The sequence below is a fragment of the Dipodomys ordii genome, unplaced genomic scaffold (genome assembly GCF_000151885.1).
Source record: "Dipodomys ordii isolate 6190 unplaced genomic scaffold, Dord_2.0 Scaffold8, whole genome shotgun sequence".
NCBI lineage: Eukaryota > Metazoa > Chordata > Mammalia > Rodentia > Heteromyidae > Dipodomys > Dipodomys ordii.
Window position 1 is genome coordinate 36446509 of NW_012267224.1, and position 11471 is coordinate 36457979.

The 11471-nt window shown below is 36.6% G+C and overlaps 1 protein-coding gene across 2 annotated transcripts in view; it reads right to left on the reverse strand.

Annotated features, from left to right (window-relative positions):
- Window positions 1-6648, reverse strand: part of LOC105980276 (UDP-glucuronosyltransferase 2B31-like) — a 13313-nt gene extending 6665 nt beyond the window's left edge. Inside the window, exons 1-3 of one of the 2 annotated variants that reach the window (XM_013009021.1) lie at window positions 6178-6648; window positions 4472-4621; window positions 2995-3126 (exon numbers count right to left, since the gene is read on the reverse strand). In XM_013009021.1, coding sequence (XP_012864475.1) covers window positions 2995-3126; window positions 4472-4621; window positions 6178-6648 — 753 coding nt within the window. Of the gene's footprint in view, window positions 1-2994; window positions 3127-4471; window positions 4622-5924 lie in introns of both variants that reach the window. The other variant, XM_013009020.1, reaches the window with a different exon arrangement.
- Window positions 6649-11471: the final 4823 nt, after the last annotated feature.

Below are 11471 nucleotides of genomic sequence, written 5' to 3' on the forward strand. Positions count from 1 at the left end.
AAAATGGTAACGTGTTGCATATACAATCTTACTGCAACCTGATGGTTTATTTTGTTGGTCATAGAACTTAAACTCAGGACCTGGGTGCTGTCCCTGAGCTTTTTGTCTCAGGGTTAGTGCTCTACCACTTAAGCTACATGGGTGCTTCTGGTTTTCTAGTGTTTAATTTGGGTTAAGATTCTTACCTTTCCTGCCCAGGCTTCTACCCATGATCTTTAGATCTAGCTTCTTGAGTAGCTAGGATTACAGTCTTGAGCTAGGTTAGTGTGTTACTTGCACTCCAAATTTTAATCTGATCACGTAATTGGCAGAAAGACATATAAAAACGTAGATGACCCTAATGTTTTAAAGTTTTTAAATTCTTATTTTATAAGTGAAACAACTGATTATAAATTATAACTACATTCCATTTATTATTAATTATGCATTATCTTTTAGAGTAATGTGGAAATAAAGGGCAATCAGGAAGCTTTTATAGGGAATCTCCTTTCCATAGAAATGTAGATGAAGTAATTGTGCAGTTGAAACTGTATTTCTTAGCTATCATGATTTATGGCGTTTTTGGGAGGGGGAGGGGGAGTTTCAGAAAGTCAAGAAATGCTGATTTTGAATCAGCTCCAAATGGATTAAAGACCTCAGATTCAAAGCAGACACTCTGAAAACATTACAGGACGGAATAGGAGAAACTCTAGGTCTCCTTGGCACAGGGCAAAATTTTCTTAATAGAGACACAGAAACACAACAAATCATAGAAAGGTTGGACAAATGGAATTGCATGAAATTGCAGAGCTTCTGCATGGCAAAGGACATAGCTAGGAAACTCAATAGAAAGCCTACGGATTGGGAAAAGATCTTCACTAGCCATACAACGGACAAGGGTCTCATACCTAAAATATACCTGGAACTCAAAAAATTAAATTCCCCAACAACAAATCCTCAAAGAAACAACTTCCCAATAAATAAGTGGGCTAAAGACTTAAAGTGAAACTTCTCTGAAGAGGAAAGAAGGATGGCCAATAGACACACGAAGAAATGCTCAACCTTCCTAGCCATAAAAGAAATGCAAATCAAAACAACATTGAGATACCACCTCACCCCAGATAGAACGGCAAAAATCAAGAACTTTAATTACAACAGACGCTGGAGGGGATGTGGACAGAAGGGAACCTTACTGAATTGTTGGTGGGAGTGTAAACTTGTTCAACCACTTTGGGAAGCAGTATGGAGGTTCCTCAAAAGACTCCACATAGAACTCCCCTATGACCCAGCAATCCCACTTTTGGGCATTTACCCAAATGTTTACAAACAAGACCACACTAAAGCTACCAGCATGACTATCTTTATTGCAGCCTTATTTACCATAGCTAAGATATGGAACCAATTCAGATGCCCCTCAGTAGATGAATGGATCAAGAAAATGTGGTATATATATACACAATGAAATTCTATGCCTCTATGTTAGGAAGTGGAAAGACTTGGAAAAAATTATATTAAGTGAAGTAAGCCAGGCCCAAAGAAACATAGGTCCCATGGTTTCCCTTATATGCGATATCTAGTATATGTATGAGTCAAGCGGAAAAGGTCAGATAATGTGATGTCAGGAAAATGAACCCTTAGATATGTATTTTAATGTTTCTTTCTTTCATGCATGTGTTTCTAAAGCATTTATAAAATTATCTCTCTGTTGCTTTGTATGTCCCTCCCCCACAGTATAACCCCTGCTTTCACTATATTTGATGTTAGTATAACTTGTGGAGGAGATGGGGAAAAACCAGTTGTTTAAGGATACAGGTGGATCTGTTGCAACAATGAGAAGTACAAGTTGACATGTCCAAAACGAGCTTTACAATGTTGGTGCGGGGGTGGGGGGGAAGGAGGGGGAAGGAGAAGGATTGGGATTGGGGGGGGGAGGGGGGAGGCTGGGAAGGGATGTGAAGGGTAAACAAAAGGAGGAGGCTGCAATGCTTGGTAAGAAATGTAAGCATTATCCTGCTCATGTAATTGTAATCCCTCTGTACAGTATGTTCCCAAATAAAATAAAATAAAATTTTAAAAAATCTGCCAAGTTTGGGACTGGGAAGGTCTCAGTGGTAGAGCACTTGCCTTGCATGGGTGAGGCCCTGGGTTTGAATCCTCAGCACCGCATAAGCAGAAAACCCAGAGTGGTGCTGTGGCTCAAGTGGTAGAGTACTCGCCTTGAGCTGAAGAGCTGAGTAACAGCGCCCAGGCCCAGAATTCAAGCCCAGAAACGACAAAATAAAATAAAATAAAATCTGCCAAGTTTGAGAGAGGTTTCTAAGAAAATTAATTGTATATTAAAACTATTTTCCTACATACAATAAAAAATAATGAATTGATTTTCTAATTTGAGAGATTTCCTCATAAACATGTTTGATAGTATTATATTCCATGATTCAAAAAAATGAGTGTAATTGTGCTTCTAGATGAACTTCACGTATTTATTGAGAAGCTTATTTATTTTGTATCTGACAGGTCCATAAAAACCCAAATTGCACAAGCATATTACACTATTTTTATGTATCAGAAAAGGAAGTTACTAATATTCTTTACTGTTCTGGATTAAAAAAAAATACTTTCTTTGCCACACTTTTAGTCTCTTTCTCAAGTAGGACAAAGTTAGTCTGATGTGTTTTCAAAAGGGTTTTTGAAGAATATTATTTATTTGGAATTGGTAAATTGGTTTACTTTGTATAATGGTGAGACATAGGACAAAGGGGATCCAATGCAGCATTGATACTAACAAGATAATATGTTGAAAATGATATGTATAACTTGGGGAGCAACTGGGGGAGGAGGGAAAGAGGGAGAAAAAATGAGGGAAGGGATAACAAGTTAGAGAAGAAATGTACTCACTAATTTATGTAACTGTAACCCCTATGTACATTAATTTGACATTAAAATTTTTTAAAAAGAAATAAAATACAAAAGAAAAAGTATTATTCTGTTAATGTCCACCAGAGAGCATTAGTTTACCTTTTGTGGAATTTGTGCAAGGCCTGATGCAATTGTGTTGGCTCTTTCTTCAGTCAAGTTACTGACTATTGACCCCAGAGAAAACACCACAACACCCTGGTCTCCAGAGCTCTGGACAAACTTTTCCATTTCCTGTGAAGAAAGAATGTTCTCTATCACCAAAGAACAACAGCAGGAAAACAAGCTTAAACTTGTTATAATATCTGATCTCAGTTCACTCATTAGCTCCTTTTATTTGGAAGAAGATGTATAATCTGTTTAGGTTTTTGACAGGAAGAAGAGAAATAGAATCCTCATACATCAATTGGGGTAGATGTTCTTAGAAATTATTCTACTTAGAGTCTTAGATGATAATTATCTTAATTACTAATGTAATTAATTACATTACTAATGTAACCAGCTAGAAGTAGAGGAAGTTTATAATTGGTCTTTACTTATAATAGTTACGATTGTTTTTCAAAAATTAAGAAGCATAGACACGAATATACTAGATCATTCACACAACCCCAGAAACCAATTCAAGTGTATACTTTTGCATATTAACCCTAGATGTAAATGATCTTAATTTTCCAATTAACTGATGGAATCTGAATGATGAGATGTAACAATTGTCTTCTGGAAAGGGTCTCACCCCTCTGTCAAAGACATGCACTAAAAGTGATGTATTGACATTGACAGTCTAAGCAAACAGTATTTAAAAAGACTCAGGAGTAGCTAATTGCTCATATTTCAGAAATAAGTTTCAAGCCTAATTCATTCAGAAGACACAGTCAGATCACTCACTATATTGGAGAAAGGATCCATCAGATAAATAAATCCCATAATGGAACACAGATTTCTGAAAATATGTACTACTAAGTTTACAGGAAAAAATAGATTCTGCTATAATGGTAGAGATCTGGTTTCCAAATTTTACAAGATTTTTATTGTATTATTCTGATTTATGTAACAGAAGTAGTAGCGATTGAACTCTATGTTAATGCTTTCCTTGTGTTTATTTAACATTACTCTATTCTTTATGAAAATATTTTCAGACAATTTTTTATTTTCTAGTTTCCCTATCCAAATGGAATCAAGCTCTGTGTTCAGAATCTGTTTCTGCTTCTTTCTCAGGATAGCCACCATTTTCTTCGGGTATATTGTAGTCACTTAGTAACTAATCTTTGCATGAATCATATATTCGTCCTTATGACATCCAATGAAAGCTCAATTTAACTGATCATATTCTCCAAAGAGTCCAGTTTTCCTACCTTTATCTTGACAGTCATGAAGCATAGAGAGTTGAATGGAAATACACGAGTCCACAACTAACAGGACACTTCATCCCCTCTTTCAATCTATTTTGCTAATGGAGACCCCTGAGAGAGGATGCAAAGCCATTAAGAAGTGCAGAAAGAAGGAGAGGGAGAGGGAGAAGAAAAGCAAGAGGGAAAGAAGAGAGAGAAAGGGAGCACCAAGCCAACAGGGACAGGTTCACCTCAGGCAGAGGTTTGGCAGGTTTGCAGTGGAGTCCTCCCACAAATTCAAAATTTGGTAACAGTGGGCGAGGGAAGTCAAAATCCCAGTAGGTCCTAATGAGCCATATATCAGCTTTGGCCATGAGCTCAAGTATTGTAGTGGGTCTTCCTGAGTGGACAAAAAACATAATAGCAAGTCTCATGAAAAAATTTACTCTGAAACAAATCATGTGACTTTCTGAAATAAGTAGGAATAATGTAGGTGAGACACTCAGATATTGTGTTTTGAAAAAAGATATTTATTTATAATGACACATGTTAATACTCTGTATATAAAATACATCTTTTCAAAGCTATAAAAGTACCAAATAAAATCTAGAAACATTCTTATCTCCAGAATCAATTAATACTATAAATACTCTAAAAAAAGTTATCTCAGGAGATTTCTCCAATTTGATTTTCCAGTACAGTGGGTTTTTGAGAGTCTAACTAAATTCTGAGTGGTGGTACTGCATTTGGTTTATATTAATAAGCTGATAATATTATTCTCCTGCTCTCCAGGAACAGAGAGAGGGAAAAAGAGGTGGGGAGACTTTCAGTCATTAAAGCATTTTCTCTGGGAGATAAACAATATTTAACAATTATGAAGGATCATGCCTGCAACTATGGGTAAATGATTTCTTTGTGAGTGAGAAAACTAATTTGCAAAAGTTGGGAAACTGTCCTTTATGCGACATAGTTTTGGTAATTAATCATCAACTATAAGACTAAATCAACATAGCTGTAAGGACTAAATCTACATAGCTATAGTCATTAATATATTAATGAGATGTATACTTTGTGTTCTTTTTGTTTTTGTGCTGGTCGTGGGGTTGAACTTAGGTCTGGGCAGTGTTCTTGAGCTTTGTAAAAGATTTGAATTTTAAGGTTACTATAAGTGTGATATAAGGAGGGGTTACTGTTGCACAAATAAGGTAATAAGTACATTTCTTTTAACATCATGTCACCCCTTCTCTCCCTGAGCTATTTTTTTTTTTTTTGCTCAAAGTTAACACTCTATTACACTTGAGTCACAGCTCTATTTCTGGTCTTTTGCTGTTTCATTGGAGAGAAAAGTCTCACACACTTTCCTTCCTGGGCTAGCTTTGAACTGTCAGCCTCCCAAGTAGCTAGATGACAAGTACGAGCTGCTGGTTCCTGTTATATTATTCTTTAAGCTGAAATAAGACTATAGTAAAATGCATACATAATGCTTTCTAAAAATTGTCTGTGGTTCAAGTAGCAGAGTTATTGTTTTCTGGAAATGTTTCTGAAAAGGAGATGGCCAGAGTTTTAACTGCTTCTCTAATGTAAGCCTCTCATGTCATTGATCTGTATTTCCCTCAGGTGTTTAGGTTTGATATTTACTTCAGCTCATCTTCAAAGCAACAGAAAAGTTAGGATTAAATCATAATAATGTAAGTGGTAGCTTACCTAGAACTTCACTGTAAAACTGATTCCACTTCTTCTCATTAAATGTTTGAAAGTAGAGGTCAAAAAAAATCACATTCATCATATTCTTCACCCTCTCCATGAATGACATGCGATCACTGAGCTCAGACAGAGCAACAGGCACATAGGAAGGTGGAAATGGAAGTCCTCCACACTGTTTCTCATATTCATTGCCAGGGAAGAAGCGGAGACTGTACACAAGAGGAATTTTCAGTAGCTCAGCCAGAAGTTCTCCACAGGGAACCACAGGGTCTGCAAGCAGGACATCAAACTTTGATTCTTGTAGCGTTTTCCTAAGTTTCTCATTGAAAATCATGTATTTGCATAAGCTTTCCAACACATCAGAATGTTCTTCAAACATGCTTTGCATTTTTGAATACAATTTCCAGATTGAGTATTTGGGGAACTCATATGTCCATATATTGACAGAATGTTTGAAATGTCTTTCAAATTCCTTTGTAGTCAAAGGTGTAGGGAAGGTCTCAAATTTAAAAGGAGATGATTTTCCGGAATCCACATGAACGGCAGCAGAGGATGTCAGGACAGTGACCTCATGGCCTCTCTGCACAAGCTCATCCAGGATTATCTTCACATTGAGCCAATGGCTGTACTCCATGGGCAACACGACCACCTTCCCACAACTTCCAGCATTAAAGCAATACATCACTTGTATCAGCAGAAGAAGGGACATCCATTTCAAAGACATCTTGGTAAGAGTCAGCTGTCTTTTTGGTTTGGTCTTCCTCTCTAATTTTTTTCTGATTTGTACTCATGGAAAAATCTATCCGTATGTTAAAGTATAACTACATCCTTTCATAGATCCATAAAGTATGCACAGTGCAATCACAATTGCAAGAGAATAAACAGGATTTGGGTGAACTCAGGCTTATATGATATCTGTTTATTTTTTTCTTTTTCCACGGATATCTTAAGTGTTTTATTGATATTGTTGTGTGTTTTCAGAACTATGGTACCAAGGCTGGGAAGGTGGCTCAGTGGTAGAGCGCTTGCCTTGCATGTTCGAGGCCCTGTGTTCGATTCCTCAGCACCACGTAAGCAAAAAGAAAAAAGCCAGAAGTGGCACTGTGGCTCAAGTGGTAGAGCGCTAGCCTTGAGCTGAAGAGCTGAGGGACAGTGCCCAGGCCCAGAGTTCAGGCCCCACGACCGAACCCCCCTTCTCCCCCCCCCCAAAAAAAAGAACTATGGTACCAAGTGGTATTAGTATTATACAAGCACAGTCATTACCATGAACCTGCTAGGCTAGATTCCTTCATCTGTTGCATGACCTCTGGTACCTACCTTCTGAATAATTTCCCTTTTCATGACCTTATTCATGGCATTTAAATATGCTAAATGCATTTTGAGAGTTTTTTTTAAAAGTAAAACAAGAAATCTGATCGTTTTTCTCTTACATTTCACTCTTTGTTGCCCTCCAGTGCCCTGTGCTGATGCTTCAAACTCCTCATAAGTATCTGGCTCCAGCTTCCCTCTCCAATTGGATTTTGCTCTTTAATGAGCCTGATCTTGTTTAGCTGCCCTTGGAGTTTCTGGGAACTGTCCTTGTGACTAACTGCTTTCCATGCTGTGTCTTCCTCTCATTTTGTGATCTAATCAGTGTGTAGGAGGCACATTGTGTAGATGGCAAGTTAATGAATGAAACTTGGATAATTTCTATAACTATGCTTGTCATCTTTACTTGCAATAACTTTTTAAACAATATTTATTACTTGTTGCAGTGTTTCCATTTAAGCAGAATTTTTTGGCCAATGTAATATAGTACTTTATAAACTTATATTCTAATTTTCTTCAGTAGTTGTATAAAAATAATTCAGTTAGGGGGAGGAAAGGGATAGTAGGAGAATGAAAAAGGAAGGGGTAACAATGCTTGACAAGAAATGTAGTCATTGCCTTACTCATGTAACTAACCCCTTTGAACAGCATCTTTACAATAAAATAAAATTAAAATATTAATAATTTAATTAAACACTTTATTTTCTGAGTACAATGCATCTTTATCAGTGTTACTACTTGCAACATTCTTTGTATCAACTTTTTCTCTAAACATTCAGCACTTAATTCCATTATACTATTGCCACTGAAATGTATTTTGAATGAATGTATGATTATTTGTGATATGTTTGTTTACAAAGACCTTGATTTACCTGCTCATAATGAAAAATGGTGCTAGATACTGCTTTTGTCTATGACAATAACAAAATGCAGACACTTATGTGAATATATGTATCTATTTGGGGGGAGGGGCTGGTCTCGGGGCTTGAACTCTGGTCCTGGGGGCTGTCCCTCAGCTCTTCAGCTTAAGGCTAGCACGCTACCATTTGAGCCACAGTGCCACTTCTGGTTTTTTGGTGGTTTATTGGAGAAAATGTCTCAGGGACTTTCCTTCCCTGGCTGGTGTTGAGCCAAGATCCTCAGATCCCATCCACCTGAGTAGGTAGGATTATAGGCATGATCCATGGGTACCCGGCTGAATGAATGAATCTTTGAGTTGGTAACTGGCAGGATGTTTTACTCTAGTACTCCTAGCTCCCTTACCTTAAGTGAAAGGTGCAGAGTCATCTTTACACAAAAAATACAGAATAAATAAAACCAAGATAGTAGGAATAGATTTCTCTTAGGCAGAGTTTCGGCAGGTCTTCTGTTTCATGAAGTCAAAATTTTCCAGGAGTAAGATGTAGAAATTCTAAATCTTTGTAGTTCAAATAATCTATCTATTGGCCTTCCTCCTTGGCTCAGTGTAGTGAGTATCGTTTCATAGAGAAAATAAAAGACTGGGCAATAAAAAAACTGTTATTTTGAGCATACCATGTATTTTCCTTAATAAGATGGAATAATATAGGCAAGATGTTGTATTAAAGAGTCAGTTAGTAAACATACACATTTACGTACTTATGTATGGTGACATTGATATTTTTATAAATTGTTCATAAACTTATAAATAAATTTAGTAGATAGACATTTAAAATCCTGTATTGTATCTGTGTATTAATATTTACAAGGAAATGAATGTGTATTTTCAAAAGTACAAAAGTAAGAGATATACATTTAAAACCTTCGTGGAATCTACCATAGATCAATTCTCCCATATTGCACAAATCCTTTCCCAGGATTACTCAATCATACCTACAATTTAGTAAACTATTCCTTTGACCTTTAACCCTCCAAGTAAACTCTGATGGTTTTGAGTTCATGTTCAAATTTCTAAAAGAACTGCTAATTCATTTGCTTCATATTAGGATATACATAATGTTAGTTTAATAAAGAAATCAATTTGATCAGGATTTTAGGCCTTAAAATGTATCATTTGAGTTAGGCACTGGTGGCTCATGCCTGTAATCCTAGCTACTCAGCAGGCTGAGCTCTGAGGATCGCAGCTCAAAGCCAACTTAAGCAGGAAATGCCAAGAAACTTTTTTCTCCAATTAACTACCACAAAAGGAGAAGTGGCACTGTGGTTCAAAGTGGCCAAGCACTAACCTTCAGCAAAAGATTTCAGAAACAGCTGCCAGGCTCTGAGTTCAATCCCCAGGACCAATAATAATAATAACAATAACAATAATAGTAACAATAATAATAAAGTTTTGTTATTATTCAAAGAATGTATAAACAAGAGAAACCTGAGTTTACAACTTTTTTTGGTCTGCTATGGAGTTGCTGCTATTCACAGAAATGTGATGGAATGATTTTGGTTATGTAGGAAAATATTTTAATTTCCTAAAGTAGAAGCTAATCTACTCAAGGACAAGTAATTTTCTCAAGATGTAATTCTTTTACTACCCACTACATCTCTTTAGAGCTTTAGAGAACATCAGAATGTTTTGTAAAGAAAATTGAGGCTTTGGGATAAGATTCCACAATGAATATTTGGGCAAGTCTTTTACCAATTTCTAGATCTATTTCATGAAGAAATCTTTCATAGCATCTTCACGCAAAGATAGACAGTAAACCTCAAATTTAACAGTAGCTGCTTTGGTGGAATCAATGAGAATGGATATTGATGATGACAGTCATTAATGACTATCATCATTGACTCATGACTATTCCATACCAGTTTATCCAGAGTTGTGTTCATATTGGTGCAGGGACTATATTCTGATGTCCCAAAGTAACACATACGTTGCCTCAGTAGAATATGGTAATGAGCTGCATATACAGTCTTACTGCAATCTCATGATTTCTTTTTGTTGGTCATAGAGCTTAAACTCAGGGCCTGGGTACTGTCCTTGCATTTTTGCTTCCAGGTTAGTGCTCTACCACTTAAGCTACATGGCTACTTCTGGTTTTCTAGTGTTTAATTTGCGATAAGAAGCTCACCTTTCCTGCTCAGGTTTTCAGCCATGATCCTTAGATCTCACCTTTTTTTTTTTAATTGTGAAAATACAGTAAAGAAGGGTTACTATTACATGGGCAAGGTAATGAGTGCATTTCTTATTAAGCATTGCTGCCTCCTCCTTTGTTTCCCCTTCCCATCTTCCCCCACTTATCATCCACCTCCTCCCCCCCCCTCCGCGCCAGAGGGTCCACCTGTATCCCTATTTAAACAATTTGTTTTTCCCTTCCCCTCCACAGATTATACCAACATCAAATACAGTGAAAACAGGGGTTATACCTTCTTATGTAGCTAGGATTACAGTCTTGAGCTACCAGTGCCCAGCCCTAATGTTTGTGTTCAGTTGCTGCTCCCAATGAGAAGTCAACCAAGAAGTTAAGGTGTCACTTGCACTCCAAATTACAATCTGACCATGTACTGGCAGAGGGACATATAAAACTTAGATCAATCGGGTAGGGGGGGTAGGGGTTGGGAAGGGATGGGGAAAAAATAAAACTTAGATCACCCTGATGTTAAAAGTTTAGAAATGTTTATTTTTATAAGTGATACAACACATTATAAATTATAAATGCACTGCATTTATTATCAGTTACATATTATCTTTTGAAGTAGCATGGAAATAAATGGCAATCTGAAGGTTTTTATAGAGTCTCTTTTCCATAGAAATATAGATGAAATTTTATGTAGTTGAAACCATGTTTCTTAGCTACCATAATGTATGTCTTTTTTTTCAGGAAGTCAAGAAATTTTGATTTTTTTTCTGGTTTACGGTGCTGGAATTTTGTATTTCATTGAAATAGACCAAAGTGCCATATAATCCAGCTCTCTACATGTATATTTACATGCTTAAAGGATTCTATGTCTTAAATCATTGAACATGTCATTTATTTTCATACTAAGTTAATCGTCCAGAAGAATATGCTGTATATAACTGGTTGTGAGGCACCCTCATTATTACCTTTCTGTATCTTACAGGGGATTTTTACAGGGGAAAAGTCCAACAGAAATTTCACTAGTATAGATGTGGACAAACACTCGATTAAATCACATCATTTTTGAAAGCCCCTGGATAGAGCATGGTTGCTTCGAATGTTTTGAGAACTCTTCTCTTTCTGGATCCTCAATGAATACCACTTTCGAAGTTGAATTGTCAATTGTACAATTATTGTCCTTTTTTTGCTC